At 39.9% G+C, this 22,473-nt stretch overlaps 2 protein-coding genes across 7 annotated transcripts in view; one reads left to right on the top strand and one right to left on the bottom strand.

The window, feature by feature from the left end:
• The window catches only part of KAT6A (lysine acetyltransferase 6A), a 101,308-nt gene extending 92,574 nt beyond the window's left edge, over positions 1-8,734 (bottom strand). For 2 of the 6 annotated variants that reach the window (XM_045588853.1, XM_045588850.1), the window contains exons 1-3: positions 8,596-8,722; positions 6,280-6,367; positions 5,058-5,970 (exon numbers count right to left, since the gene is read on the bottom strand). In XM_045588853.1, coding sequence (XP_045444809.1) covers positions 5,058-5,657 — 600 coding nt within the window. In that variant the 5' untranslated portion in view covers positions 5,658-5,970; positions 6,280-6,367; positions 8,596-8,722. Of the gene's footprint in view, positions 1-5,057; positions 5,971-6,279; positions 6,368-8,595 lie in introns of all 6 variants that reach the window. The other 4 variants (XM_045588849.1, XM_045588851.1, XM_036458621.1 and 1 more) reach the window with 3 other exon arrangements.
• AP3M2 (adaptor related protein complex 3 subunit mu 2) overlaps positions 8,563-22,473 on the top strand; it is a 59,582-nt gene continuing 45,671 nt past the window's right edge. The window contains exon 1 of the mRNA XM_036458626.2: positions 8,563-8,680. The gene's annotated coding sequence lies outside the window, so the exon portion shown is untranslated. The remainder of the gene's footprint in view (positions 8,681-22,473) is intronic.

Raw genomic sequence — 22,473 nt, 5'->3', positions numbered from 1 at the left:
TCCCAGATGTTCTTTCCACATCATTTTTTCATTAACAAGTTTTACCAATTGTCTTAAAACCACCAATCTATATATATATAAATTGTCTTAAAACCATCTATCTATCTACATATATATATATGGCTAACATGCAAAGTGCCCCCTCGGGAGTTCGACTGGGAGACCAGCAGTTGGATGCTAGCTATGATGTGCACTGACTACCAGGGGGCTGTGCGAAATGAAGGAAGGCCCCAGCCAGCACCTGGAAGCCGAGAAGGAGGGCCCCAACCAGCAGCCAGAAGGCCCCATCTGCCCTGTTTGCCAGCCAGGCCTAGGGACGTTACCGTGCATCAGTTTCACGCATTGGGCCTCTAATCTATATAAATAAAAAGGCAATAGCAAATAGCTCCAGTGGCCCCGGAGCAGACACAGGCAGGGAAGCCGGGACACACACACACACACACACACACACACACACACACACACACACACACGCTGTGAGTCAGGAACGGGTCCCAGCCTCTTGCGGCGCTAGTCTGGCCTGACTCCTGCGGCAGCCAGCACTCAGGCACTGGTCCCGGCCACCCAAGGGGTGCCTCCTCACATGGCGGGAGGCGGGGCACCTCCTTGCATGATATCAATTGCACACTGGGCCTCTAGTTATTTTATCAATAACTGTGCCCAATCTAACCTTTATTTACCACTATTCTAATATATGTGCTAAGTTTTATGACAAAGTAATGCAGAGATACACTTACTATAAAGATAAAAAATGACAAGCATGATCTGTCATCTGCTACCATTCCTTTAAGATTTGAATATTAGTATTACAATCACCCAGAATCAAGATACTATGCTACCTAATGAAATAGTAATATGCAAATTAACCATCACTCCACTACACCCACAAGCCACGCCCACCCGCCAAACAGAGCGAGTATGCAAATAAACCCAACCAAGATGTCTACGGCCACAGAGGGCAGGAGGGAGGCTTGGGTTTCCCTGACAATGGAGGAAGCCAAGCTTTCCGCCTGCCCTTGCGGGCCTAGGTAAAACTCCCAAGAAGCAGTAGGTATAGCTATTATTACAATAAATCTGCATGCAGTCTGACTGCACAAGTTCAAATTCTAGCTCTGTCACCTGATATTTGACTTGGACGAGGTACTGAACTTCCTTTATGCCTTACTTTCTTCATCTGTAAAAAATAACAGTACCAAACCTCACTGAGTTGTATAAGAATTAAATGAGTCAATAAAGTTAGCTTTAAAGTAATGTCTAGGACACAGTAAAAACATGACTAAGTTAAGTAAATAAACTATGGTACCTCAACCTAAAGCTAGCTCACAGTTCTCTAGAACATGGATAAAACTTTTAAATCACAGTATCCCACAGTTTCTCTTCACTATCAATGTGAAAACATATTTAAGTTCAAGTGTCTAACAAAAACTCTTAAAAATATTTCTACACAGCTGATCTCATTGAAAAAGCAGAAACCACTCTCAGCTGATGGAAATCTAACATACAGGTCTATAGTTCCTTCCAAATGTTAAAATAGAAAGAAAATAAATACAAAATTAGAATTGATATAAAAAGCAGTAAAGAAGAAATTGCTCAAGTCACTCCATATAGTGTCTGAATTTCATCTCTCACCCCACAGCTGACCAGGCCAATATATATATATATATTTGCATTCCACAGAAGATAACACCGTTTTAGTTTCAAGACATTTCAGTTTTAAGCAGAGTGGCTGACGCATAGTGGGTACCCACAATACCTATTTGCTGAATTAATTAATCCCTAAAAGTGAAGCTACTTCTGGCCTATATTTTCTTTTCTCCGTCACTGTCAAAAATACACTCTGCATAATTTTTTTTAAATATTTAAGTTTGTAACAGGAAGCCAATCAATTCTACATAGGAATCTATTGGCTAATTTAAAAAAGAGGAAGGAAAGTATTTAAAATACAATAAAAGACATACGGTACACTGTTATCTGTCTAGAAGAAGAATATTTCCTTACGCTAGAGTTCACTGTATTAATATTATAATTTTGAATATGAGCTTTTCATATCATCAGGGAAAGTCACTCAGGAAATTCACCACTGAAAATAATGCTACATTTAAAAATATGAACAGATCCTATCAACTCTAATTTTGTAGATATTGTCATGAAACTAGTTTTCCAAGACTAATACAAATACATTTAAGTCTACTCAATGAAACTCAGTTTTCCCAAATGTATACTCCAAATTTAGTTACTTCGATTAACAACACTATATATTAAAATTAGTAATCAAAAATACATTTCTAACCTAAGTACACCAACAGATCTCAACTAGATAAAACTCAGCTCAGCTGCAAAATAAGGATTGTTGGGTTAGGTCAATGGTCGACAAACTCATTAGTCAACAGAGCCAAATATCAACAGCACAACAATTGAAATTTCTTTTGAGAGCCAAAATTTTTAAACAAACTTCTTCTAACACCACTTCTTCAAAATAGACTCCATATTAGTCCCTGCCATGATATTTTGTGGAAGAGTCACACTAAAGGGGCCAAAGAGCAGCATGTGGCTCTCGAGCTGCATTTTGCCGACCACAGGGTTAGGTGGTTCCCAAGGTCCCTTTGAAAAGTAAAACCCTAGGATAATAAGACTCAGATTTGCACTGGACTACACTCACTACTTTTTAAAAATATGACTAAATATTTTTTTTTAATATTTTATTGATTTTTTACAGAGAGGAAGAGAGAGATATAGAGAGCTAGAAACGTGGATGAGAGAGAAACATCGACCAACTGCCTCCAGCTGCCTCCTGCACACCCCCCACCAGGGATGTGCCCACAACCAATGTACATGCCCTTGACCGGAATCGAACCCGGGACCTTTCAGTCCGCAGACCGACGCTCTACCGCTGAGCCAAACCGGTTTCGGCTGACTAAATATTTTTTTAAATTAAAATATCTAATTCGTCCTAACCGGTTTGGGTCAGTGATAGAACATCGGCCTGTGGACTCAAGGGTCCCGAATTCAATTCCAGTCAAGGGCATGTGTCCTGATTGCAGGCACATCCCCCAGTAGAGAGTGTGCAGGAGGCACCTGATATCTCTCATGGGTGTTTCTAACTCTCTATCCTTCTCCTTTCCTCTGTAAAAAATCAATAAAACATATATATTTTTTAAAAATATCTAACTCAAGTAAGGGAAATTATAATATAAGCAAGCACCCACGTGTACTAACAAGAATTTATAATACCCAATTCAAAGATACAACACTGATTTCATTCTAAACTACAAATTATTCCGTTTCTATGCAATTATGAACCTGTACACCATTTAAAAACAGTCGTAGGTATCAATTTTTTATATTTAAATTCATTTCAGCCATATGTGATTAAGAAATAGTTCTCGCCAAGGCCGGTTTGGCTCAGTGGGTAGAGCGTCGGCTTGGGGACTGAGGGGTCCCGGGTTCGATTCCGGTCAGAGGCATGTACCTTGGTTATGGGCATATCCCCGTTGGGGGGTGTGCAGGAGACGGCTGATCGATGACTCTCTCTCATCGATGTTTCTAACTCTCTATCCCTCTTTCTTCCTCTCTGTAAAAAAATCAGTGTGTGTGTGTGTGTGTATACACACACACATATAAAGAAATAGTTCTCACAGGTAAGAGTCCTTACAGCACTGAACAGAAAAAAACATTTCAGTCACTTTTCCACCTTGAATATTCAGTAACACTCTTAATAAATGCTCAACTGATACAGAGCCATTTTATGAAAGTGGTTCTCTATCAGAATCATTTTAAGGGTAATAACAGTAAGATAATGTTTCTATATCCAAGTTCCTATTTTTTCCAAAGTTCACAGAGAAAAATTAACAATAAAATAGATCGCTAAAAACTTCAAAGAAAAAATACTGTTAATTTTCAATTAGTATTTAAACAAAATTCTATAGGTGGGATTTATTAACTGCAGAAAATTTAGATCAAATCTTAAATATTTTATACAGGGTGTGGCAAAAGTAGGTTTAAAGTTGTTCATACGGAAAATAATACAGTAGTTAATAAATAATATAATAAACTCTTTTGCATATTCACAACTGTAAACCTACTTTTGCCACACCCTATATTCAATGTTAACTTTACAATCTTCTAATCCTAGAAGCAGACTCCATGATCTTAACCAAAGAGTATTTTATTATTGTATACAAGGTGTACAACCACTTAAATTACTACCACTTTCCACAGTACTATAATCCACAGTACTACAATATATAAATGAAATAAATATAAAGCTAGGGCACTAGGTCAATGTAAGAAAGCAGCTATTAACAAAATTTTCCTCAACCCCAAATATCTACTTAAGGACCAAAATTTACTGTTAAGAAGACATACTTTCAACTGCACAAAAATAATAGCATAAAACATAGCACAGGAAGGTATATCATCTGTGAATCAAAACGACCAACTCCCCAGAACTTTACTAATACATATAGGATACTGTATACCTGACCAATATAGTTGTACCTGTCATAAATAATATTTAGGTCTCATTATATGTAAAGAAATAATATACGACAGAAAATTAGAATACAAACAGGAAAAATAAAAATTGCAAATTTGCTTAGGGTCAGGAGAATCAGTCTCATTCATATCTAATGATAATCTGCAACAAAAATGGAAAAAAGGAAAGAATATGAGTTCTTAGAGACACCTGCTTGTTTCAAATTCATTTCTCCAGCACTTGGTTGCTCATTAACTTCCAGCAGTACAGTATTATAAGAACTTTTATGCAACAGTTTTAAAGTTGTATACCAATTTTAATTCTAAACTAAACATGTTGGGGTTTGTTTGTTTTAGGTAAATCGATAGTCTACACTTTAAATCTTAGGTGTCAAACATTTCAAAGTATCAGTACAAGTAGCATCTACTGAGCTCTCACACCTAGAATCACCAGTAAAGAAACAGAGCTGATCATTTCACAAGTCTCCAAACTTGTGTAACTTCTATATTACTTCCTAGAAATTGGACTTTGTAGCATACTACATCATCATCTCTATAAGCACTGATGCATATATCATTCTCACCTTATCCTTTTCATGTGGAAGGAGTGACACTGGAGGTAAAGAGGAAAGAGACTCACAACTCTCTTTCCCATCCACATTGGTTGCTTTAGTGTTAAGCCGATAAAGAGGTCCATCTTTAAGAAGTCTGCCATGGCCAATGGCGCGTTTAATAGCCAATCGGAACTGCTGGTGAAAACCTGAGGCAGCACTGCCTCCAAATAATGCAGACACATCCTTCTGACCTTTCAAAAATCGTTCAATGCTTTTCAAAGTTGAGCCACCGGCCTCTGCCAAGCCATCAACTGCCCGCTTGATCAGTTTATTCCAATCTATAGTTTGTTTATTGTCTAATTTTCCATGGTTTCGAGGTTTAGGAAGTGCTATTCGCCCAGGATTATCAGGATCTTTATAGGAATTGAGACCTTTATTTGAAACTTTTAAAATTGTCCCATCTTTAACACTCAACTCCAATTGTTCTAAAACAGTTTTACGATCCAAGCCATGGGATGAAGACACTGCATTGCATATCCTTTCTTCTGAAGGGCGCTGTTTCTGCTTCTTCACTTTTTTGATGGCCTCCAAAATCCATTCCGTATACAGCGGGTTAGCGAGTTTTACCATGGTGAAGGATTCGTATATCCATAGAGTCGTTATCCCTTATCCTGATGCTGAGTAAGTTTTACACCATGGAAAACAACATTCTCGGAGGCTGGGAACCAGTTAACCATAGCATACACGTTTTCTGGCCTAAGTCCTTCCTCCTTTCACAAAATAGAATGCCTCCCACTTTACTTTAGAAACCTAAATAACTTGTTATTTGAAATGCTTTCAAGCTTCCCAATAGGTTTCTCAACAGCACCACACATGGGTCTCTTCATAAAGTTGTAAAAATTCAAGAACATCTCAATCCCTGCGGGAAAATGTGCATCTATGCCTGAAAAAAAATTAAAACAAAGTCAGTTTTCTATCAAGGCCCATTTTGTGAATAAGCTATAACTGCAGAAACATCCTAGTCTTTAAAAGCAATCAAATAGCAAATATTTACTGAGCACCTGTAGAAGTTTTAATGTTTCTATAACATTCCAAAACAATCATGTATGTAATCCACTGGGATAAAAATGAAAAGAAAAAGCTGAATAACTAGGATACAATGAGGAAACAAAATGAGATGCACTATGAATGACCTTAGGCTACAAGTAACCAGAGGGTGCTGGCTATTCTTTGCTCCACAATCTCTGCTCACCAGTCTATTAACTGAAACTCTTCCTTAACATCTTTCCCCAAGAAACTATTCACTGCTTCAACAAGTATCTAGATCAGTAGAAAGAATCCTGTAATGAAAGTTAAGAGGGAATCTTCCAACTTTTAAAATTCCAGACAGTCAGACTGGATAAAACAGTCAATAAGAAAATCACTGAGAACATTTTAACTATTTAATGTATTAAACAACAAGGAGAATTTACACAGATCAAGTTCATATTTTAAATGCATTATTTTAAACATGCCAAATGAAAACAAAAATACTGAAAATAAGTGTGAAAAATAGTTAAGGAACTTTTAAATAATCTAATTTCATTCAAATTGTAAGAATTACATGCCAATAGCTTCTCATAGCCAAACATTTTGAATATATTTGGAGGGAGTGTAACAACTATCGAAATGTTTATAACCAATCTACAGATAAACCAGAAATGGGAAAGGTCCAGAATCACTGTTCAGATGCACACACTACTGATGAAATGCACGGTATAGAAAAAAATGTATTCCCTGTTTGTGGGTCTAAAGAGATCTCAGAGATTCAAGATTGCTGTCCTGAAATAAACATTAATAAAGAAAACACAAACACATAAATATACTGCCTCTCCAGGATCAAAGTCATTATTCTTTCAGACAAAAGAAACTTGGCAGACACAAACCATTTTTAAAAGTCCCTAAAATAATGAATTCTCAATCTAACTAACTCCTTCCAAAAATAAATTTAACTAAAGTGTTTTTAGACTTCTGCTCTTATTCTGAGAAGCATTCACATTACAACATAAACAATGCTAAAAAAAAAAAAAAAAAAAAAGGCTCCCACAGCAATTACTCTTAAAAGTGAAGGAGTGACATTAAAATCCAAAGGAAAAACCAAAAGATACTAGGAAAGAAATAGTCCTATCAACTATAACAAGAAAAGGCTTAAGGAAACACGCAAACCTTAGAGCCAAGATTTATTTTTTTTAATTATTTGACTAAAAAGAAGCCCTCTGAGAGAGCGCTATACTTCACTTTGGTGAGAGTCTCAAGAGGATAAGAAATTATTACTCCATGAAAAAGTTAATTATGAAGACACTGACGCTGAACTAAAGGAGAAGCTACAACCTGAGTTTTTTAAGAAACTTAGGAACATCCTCACTGATTACAAACTCCCAGGAAAAAAGAATGAATGGCACCTACTCGTTATCTCCGCGGCCGGGGTTTTCGCCCGGCTCCGGGTCTTCTGAGAAAGTAAGGCGCCTGCAGACTTGAACTTTTCCCTCCGCAAAGCGCACCGGCCGGCCGGCGGGGAGAGAGCACCACTCGCTTCCGACTATCCTTCCCGGGCTCCATCCCCCACCCCCAAGCACATCTTCGCGCTCTCCGTTTAAAAAAGAGCAAGAAACAAACTTCAACACTTGCAACGAGCACCGCCCGGCAGCTTGCCAACTCGGGTACGCCGCCGTTCCCCCATTAAATGGAAACAGAACCCGGGGACTAAATTAACAATGGGAATCACGTGAAAGAGTGGAGAGGAACGCATCTCTCCCATGACCAGCCTCCCCAGACCCTCAGCTCCACCGAGGCCGCTCCTACGAGAGGGTTTGGGGCGCTCGGGCTGCCCGGGGAGCCTGACAGGTCGGGCAGCCCCCGGTCCCCACCGGCCCGGCGTTGACAGGCACAGCCCGCCGCCTCCCCTCCCCGGCGCCCGGGCTGACAGCCCGACAGACACAACACCCCACGTGCTGCCTCCTCCGCACCACAACACCCGCCGGCCTGTCACCCCCATTAGGCGCCGCGGCCCCGCCGGCATCTCCGCACCCCCGGGCCCGAGCCGGAGAGCGCGGGCGCCGCGGAGCGCGGGCGCAGGAGGGGCCGCGGGCGGCTGGGGCGCCGGGCGAGCGGCCGGGCGGGCGCAGGTGGGGCCGGGGCGGTGGGTGCGCCCCCGGGGGAGAGCGGGCTCGGCGCCGGCGCAACCCAGCCCGAGGCTCGCGGCCTGGCCCGCTCCGCTCGCCGCCCGCCCGCCCGCCCATCCGCTGGCACCCCCGGCGGCGCCCGGCCCGCGGGCGGCCGGCCGGCCGGCCGGCGGGAGAGTTGGGCCTGCTGCGGCGCGCGGCCCGCGGGCCGGAGTGCGCCCGGCGCGAGGGGGCGGCCGCGGGGCCCCGGCCCGAGGCCTGGCGCAGAGCAGCGGGAGGCGGCGCAGGCCGCGGCGGGGCCTGCAGCCGCCCGCCGACCCCGCGAGGCGGCAGCGCGGGCCCCGGAAGGGCTCGGCCTCGGGCTCGACGGCCGAAGGCGCTCGGGGGCGGCCCCTCGGCTAACTTACCGGGGGCGAAGAGAGCCGGAATCCCGGGGACCCGGGCCGGACCGCGGAGATGCCCCAAACTGACACGACCGCCATCTTGGAGACAGTGAGCTCCGGCCGGGGGGAGGGGAGGCGAGGCGGCGGAACAGCCGCGGGGGGAGGGGAAGCGGCGCGGGGGAAGGGCCGCCTGGGGGGAGGGAGCTGGAACAGCCTGGGAGGGAGGCGCGGGGGAGGGAGGGAGGGAGGGAGAGCGAGCGCCGGAGCGGGGAGGGGCGGGCGGCGGAGGAGCGGGAGGCGCGGGGCCGGGTGCCGGGAAGGGCCGGAGGGCGGGGCGGGACGCGAGGGAAGAGCCGGCCGGGCGGGTCACGTGGGGCCGGTACAAAAGGCCAAAGCTGAAGCGGGAGGCGGACCTGCTGGGGCTGGAGGCCAACCACTCGGGGCTCCCTTCTCGCCTTTCTCACGCGGTGAAGTCGGACGGATGGATGCCCGGGAGAGGAGAGGGCGCATCCCCATTTCACAGCTGGGGAAACTGAGGGCGGGAGCACGGGGCGGGGCGGCACCGGTGTGGGACGGAAATCCGGCGGCCAGATGGAATCTGAACTCTCGATGGCGGCGGTGTTTACAGTGAGCAGATCCTCCCTCCTGCCCGCGGCTGAGCCCTCGCCCCGCTCCCACGGCGGCTCCCCCGGAACCGGAGGCCGGGAGCCGTGGAAAGGGCAAGGAGGAAGTTGCCTCCCGTCATCCTCCCACATGTGCTCGCATCACTCGCCCCACGCACCTCACTCCTACCTGGGGTGGGGGGGGGGGGGGTGCGATGAGGAGAGGAGAGAGGGAAGGAACTTAGACCCGGGGTCAAGTTCTTTGTCAAGTGTGCACAGTGACTCCATTCCCCCACCGCCACTGAGAGACTTGTTGGACCTCCCCAGAGTCGTTTTTGTAGCAAACAGCACCAGCCAGGGTGGGAAGACTCGGGCAAGGTCACCCAGGTGTTGTGTGGCACACGTCCATCCGAGTGTGCAGCCTCCATCTGCCTGGTTCCAATCGGTCTCCCTCACCCCGTGCAGAATTGCTCTTGTCCGAAATTATGGCCAAACCATGAACCGGCACTTTTTTATGGCCCGACTGTCCTCTGCTGGCTGCTTGTGTTTCTTTGTCTTTTCCTCTCGTCTAGTTGAAACTCCTGGAAGCAGACATTGAGTCATACTTTTTTTTCTTTTCTTTTCTTTTCTTTTTTAACTGGAAAGGCCATAAAGGACAAATGAAAAGACATACTAAAGGAATAATAATTTTGCGTATGTTTTCCTGCTAACTAGACCCTTATCTGCTTTCTGACTCCTGCCTAGACTGCCTCCCCTGCCTAACACCTCATTTTAGCCCAGTTTTACCTTTTGAAGAGCACCCTCTCCACTGCCTTAACTCTGATGTTTACTTTATAAACTTTTGTTGTACTGGCCATTTGCCTTATTACTTTGGCATTTTGTATGTATTTTATTAATATATTTCCTTATAGATACTGTTCTAGGATGTCTCTTTGCATCTCCATGGCAATATTGTACAAGCAATACAGACTGGGGGGGAAAAATGAATAGTGAATGAACAATTTTAAGCCATTAAGAAAGGTGGAATTTCTATGCCCCCCAACTCAAGTTTTGAGTGTTTATACCTCAACTTATACTTTCCTATCTTTATAGCTTTTCTCTAATTATTAGACTGTCTAGATTATTCAATACTAATATAAAAACTTATGTTTATATGGTGGTCCAGCCAACTCAATATCCTAGCACTGACACTGATAACATAAGTGTGGTGTGAGAAGATTTACTGAATAACCCTACTTCCCTGCCCCAGCCCCAAATTAGGAGAGAAATTTGGAGATAGAACATTATCTATTAGAAAGAATACTTTCCATCCTAGAGTAATCAGACAGATGCATTCTCAAGTAAAGTGGGAGCTATTTGTAATGGGAATACAGGAATTTTTTTTAAAGGTTTTTATTACCCAGAGGACAGATAAAAGCACATTAATAGAAAATATAGTTCTTCATGTGAGAATAGTATGTGGTCTTCAGAAGAAGAAGAATATGTATGGAGATGATCTCTTTGCCTTTGGATAGATAATTTGGAATAGCCACGATCTTTAGAGAGCGCCTGGGAAGGCACATGAGCATTTCTTTAATTATTGTCAGCTGGGTAGGGTAGGGAGATCTGGGGGAGATAATAGATCAACCGAAGGACTTGTATACATGCATATAAGTACTACCAATGGACATAAAACTTTGAGGAGGGAGAGTATGTATGGGAGGGAGGGGCAATGTTAAAATATGTACACAGATGATAATTTAATTAAAAAATGTTAAAAAAAAAAAATTATTGTCAGCTGAATCCAGAGGCAAGGGTGTTGTCAGCTTGACCTTAAGCCCAGGCACCAGGGGGTGGGTTTCAATATGTAAATCCAGCCAAGCACCATATATGAATAAGACTCGGGCCCACCCAAAAAAATCCACATAATGTCCGTTGTCTTGACCTTTAGTAAAACTTCCTGGATTTTGCTGTATAAAATAAACACGCTGTATTGGCTCTGGGTCCCCTTCTCTCCATCAGACGACAGTGGTCCCACCCACTCCAGCTTTTTCCTTCCATCTCTGTGTCTGTCTCTTTTCTTTCATTTTCTCAATCCCCAGCAGCCACCCCTACTCAGGAACCGGACTGCTCCCTAGCCTCACTGGACTCGGAAAAGAGAAATATTTACAATAGTCATTCCTGTGAAAAGACCAAACTGGAAATTAAGCACACAGTCGCAAAAATTTAAAAAAAATTTTCAACAACAGAGTACAGTTTAGCTTTCCAAACAGCTTCCAAAGAGAGACTTTGCTTTACATTTGCATTACTTAGGACACATTGTAGAGAACTGCTCAAAATAAAAGGTCTGCAACAAAGACAGATTAGAAGTCCTCATCTTTTGCAGGTACTGAACGAACAGCTTTTCTTGCTTCAAACTTTACACAGAATTCAGCCCTGCAGCACTGGCAGCTAAAAGTTACTTCCCTCTTCCACATTTTGCTCTAGGAATCCCTGCCTTTTCCGTTGTAGTTGGTAACTATATTTTATGCAGTCTAGCTAAGCCTAAAATTGAATGGTTTCTTATCCTTGTTTCAACAGGAAAAATTTTTAGTCCATTTACATTTAATATAATTACTGCTGTGTTTGGATTTATGCTTGAATCTTACTATTTATTTCCTTTTGTCTAAATCTTACTATTTATTTCCTTTTGTCTACTTTATATTCCTTATTTTTTTGTTTCTTGCCTTATTTTGAATTAATTATTTTAATTAAAGCATTAACCTCCTCAGTAAGCTTATTCATTATACATTTTTTTAGAATGCTTCCACTACTCTTTCCCTTTTGTGTTGTTTGTTGTGGATTTTAAATTTTAAATATTTTAAAAATTAATTTGAGAGAGAGAGAGGAAGAGGGAGAGAGGACCTGGGCACACCCAAAACTTCTTTGACCTTAAACCCCCCTCTGAAATCAATCAATGCGCTGTGTTGTCTGTCATAGGTGTTGACTGTCCCTCCATCAGAGTGAGCCTCCACCCGGCACCCAGCTTTTGGATCTATTTCTGCTCTTCTCTCTTTCTTTTATTTCTTAATCCCCAGCTCCTCCACTCAAGAGCCTGCCCTTCGCCCTTTCCATGCAGGACGCGGAAAAAGGAAAACCACCCCATCTCACCAGCCCACAACTGGGCATGTTCCCTGACAGAGAATGGAACCGGTGACTCTTCAGCGCATAGGACATGCCCCAACTAATTGAGCCACACTGGCCAGAGCTAAAATGATACATATTTTTTAACCTACACAAGAGTTTATAATTATTGTTCTGTAGAATTAATATTCATTTTATCCACCTATATATTTACCCTTTATATTGCTCCTTGTTATAATATACATTTATGAGCTTCTGGCTGGAATTTTTTCCTTCTATTTGAATAATCCCTCTGTTCGGAGTTGGTCTGCTAGTGATAACTTCTCTCCATTTGGTTTTTTTCATTTTATCTTTCATAGTTCTGCTAAGTATAACATTCCAGTTTGGCAAGTTTTTTTATGTGGCACTTTAAAGATGTCCTTTTATTGTATTCTGGTTTTCATAATTTCTTTGTTATTCTTTTGAAAATAATATATTTTCCTTCTGGATCCCTTTAGTATCTTCTTTAGTTTTCCACAATTTTCTTATGGTATGTCTAGATGTGGATTTCTTTATATTCATTCAACTTGGATTCATGAATGGGATGAGGGCCACTCATGGAGTCCCTTGAATTTGTTGCTTGATTTCTTTTATTTGTTTTAGAAAATTCTTTGTCACTCTCTCTTCTTATCTTTCTTTTCCTTTTAAGACTTCAGTTATACATATGGCAGAATGTTTCATTGTTTACAATCTGTATTTATTATCTTTTTGGCCTCTTTGTACATGAATCTGTACATTTTCTGTTCCCCTATCTCAGTGTTTTTCAACCTTTTTTGGGCAAAGGCACACTTGTTTCATGAAAAAAATCACGAGGCACACCACCATTAGAAAATGTTAAAAAATTTAACTCTGTGCCTATATTGACTATATATAAAGTAATTCTCTTGAATAGGAATCAAATAAACACAAAGAAAGTATTTTATAATTACTTTATTATGAAATATTAAGTAAACAAAATAGTGAAAAATTATAAAATTCTTGTCTTGTCTGCACCTATGGCACACCAGGCAACATCTCGCGGCACAGGAACAGCGGTTGAAAAACGCTGCACTAGTGTGCCGCGAGATGTTGCCTGGTGTGCCATAGGTGCAGACAAGACAAGAATTTTATAATTTTTCACTATTTTGTTTACTTAATATTTCATAATAAAGTAATTATAAAATACTTTCTTTGTGTTTATTTGATTCCTATTCAAGAGAATTACTTTATATATAGTCAATATAGGCACAGAGTTAAATTTTTTAACATTTTCTAATGGTGGTGTGCCTCGTGATTTTTTTCATGAAACAAGTGTGCCTTTGCCCAAAAAAGGTTGAAAAACACTGCACTAGTGTGCCGCGGAACAGCGGTTGAAAAACGCTGCCCTATCTAAATCTTCTCTTAACCTCATGGGCGTGGCTCAGTGGTTGAGCATGGACCTATGAACCAGGAGGTCACGGTTTGATTCCTGGAGGAAGGCATATACCTGGGTTGATCCCCAGAGTGAGACATGCAGTAGGCAGCCAATCAATTATTCTCTCTCATCATTACTATATCTCTCCCTCTCCCTCCTCTCTGAAATCAATAAAAATATATTTAATAAATAAATCTCTTAAATTTATTTATTGAGCTATTAATATCAGCCATTGTATTTTTAAGCTTTAGAGTTATATATATATATTTTTTATTATATTTTATTGATTTTTTACAGAGAGGAAGGGAGAGAGAAAGCTAGAAACGTCGATGAGAGAGAAACATCGACCAGTTGCCTCTTGCACACCCCCTACCGGGGATGTGCCCACAACCAAGGTACATGCCCTTGACCGGAATCAAACCTGGGACCTTTCAGTCCGCATACTGACGCTCTACCACTGAGCCAAACCGGTTTCAGCTATAATTATATTTTTTCAAAAATACAATTCATTTGGAGAAATTCATCTTTTTATTTTTTCCACTTTTAACTATACTTTCTTAAACATATCAACCATAGCTATATTAAATCTCTTTCTGATTATTACAATAGCTACATCTTTTGTGGATCTGTTTCTATATATATTCTTTCCATTGGTTTTTGGCCAATTTAAGCAAATTGAACTTGTGATTATAAATAATGGGTAATATATTATAATCAACTGGGTTTATCCCAGGAATGCAAGACTGGTTTGAAAATCAACTGATGTAATTCACCACACTAGCAAACTAAAAAAGAAAAAATTATATGATCAACTCAGGAGATATAAAATAAGCATTTAAAAATCCAAAATATAGCCGGGACCGGTTTGGCTCAGTGGATAGAGCGTTGGCCTGCGGACTGAAAGGTCCCAGGTTCGATTCCGGTCAAGGGCATGTACCTTGGTTGCGGGCACATCCCCAGTGGGGGGTGTGCAGGAGGCAGCTGGTCGATGTTTCTCTCTCATCAACGTTTCTAACTCTCTGTCCCTCTCAATTCCTCTCTGTGTAAAATCAATAAAAATATATTAAAAATAATAATAAAAAATAAAAATCCAAAATATATTCCTGATTAAAATCTCTCAGCAAATTGGGAATATAAATGCCCTTTACCTATACACTGGTAAAGGGCATTTATGAAAAAATCTATAAGATACTTAATGATAAAAAGACCAATACTTTTCCTCTGAGACATGATCAAGACAAATATGTCTGCTTTGTCACCACTTCTATTCAACATTGTGCTCTAGATTCCAACCAGATCAATAAGAAAATAAAAGTCATCTAAATTAGAAAGAAATGAAACACTTTACTCATAGATGACATAATTTTATATCTAAGAAATTCTACAGAATCTACAAACAACTAGAATTCATTTTAATCAAGGTTGCAGGATATAAGATTGTATATACACAAAAATCAAGTTTAGTGCAGGGGGTGGACGCAAAGGGGGGATAAGGACACATATGTAATACCTTAATAAAGAAATTTTTTTAAAAAATCAAGTGTAGAATAATTTGATTTTTAAAAGTAAGCTAAAGAATTGACATTTTGCCAAAAAAAGATATGCAAGTGACCAATAAACCCATGAAAAGATCCTCAACATCACTAATCATTAAAGAAATGCAAAATCAAAGTCACTATGAGATATCACCCATTAGGATGTCTACTATCAAAACAAAACAAAACAAAACAAAATAAATAATCAACGCATTGCCCTGGCTGGCATAGCTCAGTTGTTTGGGCATTGGCCCTATGCACCAAATGGGTATAGGCTTGATCCCTAGTAGGGAGTATGCAGGAGGCAGTTGATAGATATATATTTCACTCTCATATTGATGTTTCTCTCCCTCTCCCTGCCTCTCTCTCTCTAAAAAGTAATATTAAAAAATAAACAACCCTAGCCTGTTTGGCTCAGTGGATAGAGCATCGGCCTGCAGACTAAAAAGTCCCAGGTTCAATTCTGGTCAAGGGCATATACCTTGGTTGTGGACACATCCCTAGTAGGGAGTGTGCAGGAGACAGCTGATCAATGTTTCTCCCTCATCGATGTTTCTAATTCTCTATCCCTCTCCCTTCCTCTCTGTGAAAAATCAACAAACAGTGTTAATGAGGATTGAAGAAATTTGAACCCTTGTGTATTCAAAAAAAAAAAATACACAAAAAAATCAGAAATTAGAAAAATTAGAAATACCATATCATCCAGCAATCTGACTTCTTTGTATATATCCAAAAGAATTGAAAGTAAACTCTTGAAAAGATGTTACACATTCTTATTCATAGCAGCAATTCACAAGAGCCAAGAGATAGCAACAACCCAAATGTCCATTGATGGATGGGTGGATAAACAAAATGTGGTATGTACACACAATGAAATATTATTCAACCTTCAAAAGGAAGGAAATTCTGACACATGCTACAATATGGATGAACCTTGAGAACATTATGTGAACTAAGTGAATAAGCCAGTCGCAAAAGGACAAAAACTGCATGGTACCATTGTATGACCAGGGTAGTAAATTCACAAAGACAGAAAGTATTATAGAATGGTGGTTGTGGTGGGTGGGGTGGGTGGGAGGAGGTATTGGGGAGTTATTGTTTAATTGCAGAGTTTCAGTCTTGTAAGATTAAAAGAGTCTGGAGGTGGATGGTGATGGTGATTGCGAGGCAGTGGGAATGTACTTGACACCACTGACCTATACATTTAAAAATGGCCCAGTTGAAAATTCTGGTGTCATATTGTAACTCTATGTTTAAATTTTTGAGGAAATGCCGAATTGTTTTCAAAGTGTCCACCATTTTATGTTCCCTCCAGCAACCTGCTGTTTACTCTCCATATCCTGACCAAAACTTGTTATTGTTCATTTTTTTAAAATATATTTTTTATTGATTTTGTACAGAGAGGAAGAGAGAGGGATAGAGAATTAGAAACATCGATGAGAGAGAAACATCTATCAGCTGCCCTTGACCAAGGTACATGCCCTTGACCGGAATTGAACCTGGGACCCTTTGGTCTGCAGGCCGACGCTCTATCCACTGAGCCAAACCGGTTTTGGCTATTGTTCATTTTTTATTTATAGCTATCCTCATGGGCATAAAGCAGAATAGTATTGTGGATTTGATTTCCCTAATGAGTAATGATGTTGAGTATTTTCCATATGCTTAAGAGCCATTCACATATTTTTTTTTAGAGAAATATCTGTTCAAATCAATTGTGTATTTTTAAATTGGGTTGTTTTTCCATTGTCGAGTTTTGTTGATTTTTGATTGATTTTTAGAGAGACAGAGACAGAAATATCGATTTGTTGTTTCACTTATTTATGCACTCATTGGTTGATTCTTTTTAAAAAATATTTATTGATTTCAGAGAAGAAAGGAGAAGGAGGGATAGAAACATCAATGATGAGAGAGAATCATTGATCAGCTATCTTCTGCATGCCCCCTGCTAGGGATGGAGCCTGCAACCCAGGCATGTGCCCTTGATTAGAATCGAACCTAGGACTCTTCAGTCCACAGGCCAATGCTCTATCCACTGAGCCAAACCAGCTAGGGCTCATTGGTTGACTCTTCTTTTGCCCTGCCTGGGGATTGAACCCTCAACCTTGCCTTATCGGGAGGATGATCCAACCAACTGAACAAATGAGCTAGGGCGCATTATAAGAGTTTTTTTTGTGTGTGTGTTGGGATACAAGTCCATTATCAGATAAATGATTTGCAAATATTTTCTTCCATTTTGTGGGTTGTTTTTTCATTTCTTTTTCTCCAGTTTCATTAAGAACTAGAGGCCCGATGCACAAAATCATGTAAGAGTAGGCCTTCACAGCCGCAGGGGTTGCCTCGATGCTGAGGCTGCAGCCCCAGCTTCCTCCAGAAGGATGTCAGGTCTAATTAGCATAGTAAACTTTTATTATTATAGATAAATGCCCTATTCAGGTAGCTAGTTGGTTGGAGCTTTTGTCTGGATACACCAAGGTTGCGGGTTTAAGTCCTGGTCAAGGCACATGAGAGAATCAGTCAATGTATAAGTGAAACAAATCAATGTTCCTCCTCCTCCTCCTCCTTCTCCTCCTCCTCTTCTTCTCCCCTCTCTCTCTTGTCCTCTCTCAAGTCAATAAAGAAAAAATAAATAAAAAGAAAAGATTTGACATATAACAATGTATGAGTTTAAGGTGTACAATGTGATGGTTTATTGATTATATCACAATAAAGTTAACACATTCATCACCTCACAGTTATATTTTTGTTTTTTGGTGTGTAGTGAGAATATTAAAGATCGACTTTACCAGATTTCAAATAGTCTTCACTTTCTTGATATTGTCATTTACAGCACAAAGTTTTAAATTTTCATGTAATCCAAATTATCAATTTTTGTTCTTTTATTGCTTGTGCCTTTGATGTTGTATCTAAGAAACCATTGCTGATTCCAAGGTCATGAAGATTTACTCCTATGTTTCATTCTAAGAATTTTATAGTATTAGCTATTACATTTAGTTTTTTTATTCATTTTGAGTAATTTTTAAAATTGAGTTTTTTAATTTTTATTTTTAAAATACATTTTATTGATTTTTTTACAGAGAGGAAGGGAGAGGGATAGAGAGTTAGAAACATCAATGAGAGAGAAACATCAATTAGCTGCCTCCTGCACATTCCTTACTGGGGATGTGCCCGCAACCAAGGTGCCGTATTTTCCGGCGTATAAGACGACCCCCTAATTTTACAGTTAAAACATAGGTTTAGGCCTATATTCGCTGTATAAGACTACCCCCCACTTCCGAGGCAACACCAGTTCTTTTTTTAATAGACCGCCTCTCTGACTCTGGCCAATCTGAGCAGGCTTTTTACTAGAACACAGTGTAGCTTCGGGTACAGAACATGTATAATTTGCATGCATAAAAAGCCTGCTTGGATTGGCTGAGTTAGAGAGGCGATCCGAGCAGCCTTGTAGGGATTGGTGCGGGATCGAGTTGGAAAATTTGTTTAGCGGCATATCCAGACGATTTTCGGGATCAAGTTGGAAAATTCATTTAGCAGCATATCGAGACGTTTTTCGGCATATACTCGGCATATAAGACAACCCCGGATTTTCGGTTGACTTTTTTTTTTGTTTCAAAAGTCATCTTACACGCCGGAAAATATAGTACATGTCCTTGACTGGAATCAAACCTGGGATCCTTAAGTCTGCAGGCTGACGCTCTATCCAATGAGCCAAATTGGTTTTGGCTAAAATTGACTTTAGAGAAAGAGAGAGCAAGGGAAAGATGTTAATTTGTTGTTCCATTTATTTATGCATTCGTTGGTTCATTCTTCTTGTATTTGCCAAATGTGGGTTTAAAATACAACCTTGGCTTATGAGGATGATGCTCTAACCCACTGAGCTACCTGGTCAGGGTCTTCATTTTGAGGTGTGTGTGTGTGTGTGTGTGTACAGTTAAAATAGTGATCCAGCTTTATTCCTTTGCATGTGAATAGGCAGTTTTTCCATCACCATTTTTTGAAAAGGCTCTCCTTTTTCCATTAAATTGTTTTGGCACCCCATCCAAACTTAGTTGATCATAAAAATAAGGGTTTGCTGCTGGACTCTCAATTCTATTCAATGGGCCTATTTGTATACCTGTATACCAGTACCATACCAACTTGATTACTGAAACTTTATAATAAGTTTTGAAGTTGAAACTTGTGAATCTTCCAACTCTGCCTTTTTTAGTATTATTTTGGCTCTTCCTGATTTCCATGTGTATTTTAGGATCAGTTTGTAATTTCTGCAAAGAAACCAGCTAAATTTTTATTAGGATTGAGTTGAATCTGTAGAGCAATATGGTGAGTATTGTCATCTTAATATTAACTATTTATATCCATCAACAGGGTAGGTGTTTTCATTTATTGGAATGTTATGAAATTTCTTTCAAAAACGTTTTGTAGTTTTTAGCATACATCTTACACCTCTTTTATTAAATTTATTCCTGAGTATTTTATTCTTTTTGATGCTATTGTAAATAGAAGTTTTTTTAAAAAAATTTATTGTTGCAATGTTCATTTCTAAAGTATAAAAATATGATTGATTTTTGCATATTGAACTTATGCCCTGCAAAATTACAGAACTTATTCATTAGCTTAATAGCTTTTAATAAATTCCTTTGGATTTATATACAAGATCATGTCATCTATTTCAGTCCTTCGGTTCCAATCTGGGTGACTTATTTTCTTGTGTAATTGCCCTGGCTAGAACCTCCAGTACAGGAGATGTGGTGATAGCAGACATCCTGATCTTTTGTTCCTGATCTTAAACAGGAAGACATGCAAGTTTGTTTGCTTTCTATAGATGCCTCTTATCAAATTAAGTAAGTTCCTTTCTGTTCTTATTTTGTTGGTCATTTTTATCTTGAAAGGTTGGCAGATTTTGTCAAATGCTTTATCTGTGTCTATTGGAATGATCAAGTGATTTTTGCCCTAAATTCTACCAATTTGGTGTATTACATTAATTCATTTTCATAACTTAAGCCACCCTGGAGTTTCTAGACTGAATCTCACATGGTCATGGTACATAATTCTTTTTATATGTTGCTGGATTGAGTTTGGTAGTATTTTACTGAGAATAGTTGTTCTATATTCCTAAGGGTTATTGATCTATAGTGTTTTTTCCTTGTGATATCTTTATCTAGTTTTGGAATCAGGGTAGTACTGTCCTTGTTAAATGAAGTGAGAAGTGTTATCTCCTCTTCCCCATTTTGGAAGAGTTTGTAAAGGACTGGTATAATTCTTTAAATGTTTGGTAGAATTCATCAATGCATGAGTTTTTCTTTGCGGGCAGTTTTAAAACTACTACCCTGTTTCCCCGAAAATAAGACAGTGTCTTATATTAATTTTTGCTCCCAAAGATGCGCTAGGTCTTATTTTCAGGGGATGTCTTATTTTTCCATGGAGAAGAATACGGTACACATTTATTGTTAAATGAAAATAAAGGAAATTTATTACCTGTATGCGGTATGGTAGTACGGTAGTTGTCAACACAAACCAGACAAACTGTGAATCCTACAGTATCAAGAATTGACTCATTTATTCAATGACAATCATGTCATCATCTTCTGGAACATCATCATAACAATCCAATTCCCGAATTTCCTGGTGAATTTCTTGTGACTCCATTTCTTTCAGAATCAGCAGACCAAATCTCTCATGTTAAGCAATAGCATTCTGAGACAGAGCCTAGGGGGGCCTTATTTTCAGGGGGATGCCTTATATTTCACTCAGAAGGAAACCTGTAAGTAGGTCTTATTTTTGGAGGATGTCTTATTTTCGGGGAAACACAGTAATTCAACCTCTTCACTTGTTAGAGGTATATTTAGATTTTCTGTTTTTTCTTGAGTCAGTTTTGGTACTTTTTGTCTTTCTAGGAGTTTGTCCATTTCATCTGCTTATTTAATATAGGTATATACAGTTTTTCATAGTATTCCCTTTTATTCCTTTTTTTTTCCTGTAAGGTTGGAGTGATTTCCCTTTTTCATTCCTGATTTTAATAATTTCCTTCATTTTTCATTCTTCATCTTGCTAAAGGTTTATCAATTTTCTCGATCTTTTCTAAGAAGCAAACTTTACTTTGGTTTATTTCCTCTGTTGTTCTTCTACCCCCCATTTCATTCATTTTCATTCTCATTTTTGTTATTTCCCTCCTGCTTGTTTTGGGTTTAGTTTTCTCTCATTTTCCCAGTTTCTCTACTTGGAATGTTAAATTATTTATTTGAAGTATTTCTTATTTTTTAATACAGATGATTAGTTGGTAACATCAATTTTGATCACCTGGTAAAGTTATTGTCTGTTTTCACCACTTTAGAATTTGTATTTTCCTCTTTGCAACTAACAATCAATCTATGCGGAGATACTCTTTAAACTTTTTGTACAGGTTTTCTAGTGAGGTAAACATATGCACATTTTTTTAAGGCACAGACTAGCAAGTGAAAGTTTCCATCTGCTTTGATATGTAGTATTATTTGTATAAGCTGTCTAGTATAGCTTATAAGGCACCTCATCTTGGAGTAGATTTTTTTCCCCCCAAGAACAAATTATTTCTTTTTCAAAAATCCTCACCTGAGGATATTTTTACATTGATTTTTAGAGAGAGAGGAGAGAGAGGAAAAGACAGATTTTTTTTTTTTTTAATGGTGAACATGAGACCTTTAATACGTTCTCAAGAGTAGTTATCTGTCCCATTATACAGGCACACCTGGGGCAGTGAGCACAGCCTATTTACTTGGTCCCTTCTCCAGTTCCTCATTGGCTGAGTACTATGGGGTCATCTGTTTCCTCATACGTCACCCAGGTCTTGCTGGAAAGACAGAAATTTGATTGGTTGCCTCCTGCATGCACCCTGACCACAGCCTGGATCGGAGAGAAGCCTGCAACTGAGGTACGTTCCCTTGACCAGAATCAAACCCAGAACCCTTTGGTCTGCAGGCCGACGCTCTATCCACTGAACCAAACCAGCTAGGGCTGGAACAAAGCATTTAAGTAGACCTTCTTAATTAGGTACCTAATTGTCCTAAGATAAGGATATAGTATGGTCATTTGTTAATGACTTGACAAAGGCTGCCTCTCCCCAGTACTCTTTGCTCTAATGCCAAGGAGGAAGGAGATTTTATTTATTTATTTATTTATTTAATTTTTTTAAAATATATTTTTTTATTGATTTTATACAGAGAGGAAGGGAGGGAGATAGAGAGTTAGAAACATCGATGAG

This window comes from Pipistrellus kuhlii, unplaced genomic scaffold (genome assembly GCF_014108245.1).
Source record: "Pipistrellus kuhlii isolate mPipKuh1 unplaced genomic scaffold, mPipKuh1.p scaffold_m20_p_3, whole genome shotgun sequence".
Classification (NCBI taxonomy): Eukaryota; Metazoa; Chordata; class Mammalia; order Chiroptera; family Vespertilionidae; genus Pipistrellus; species Pipistrellus kuhlii.
Note: the sequence above shows the minus strand (reverse complement) of the source record. Positions and strands in the feature narration are given on the sequence as shown.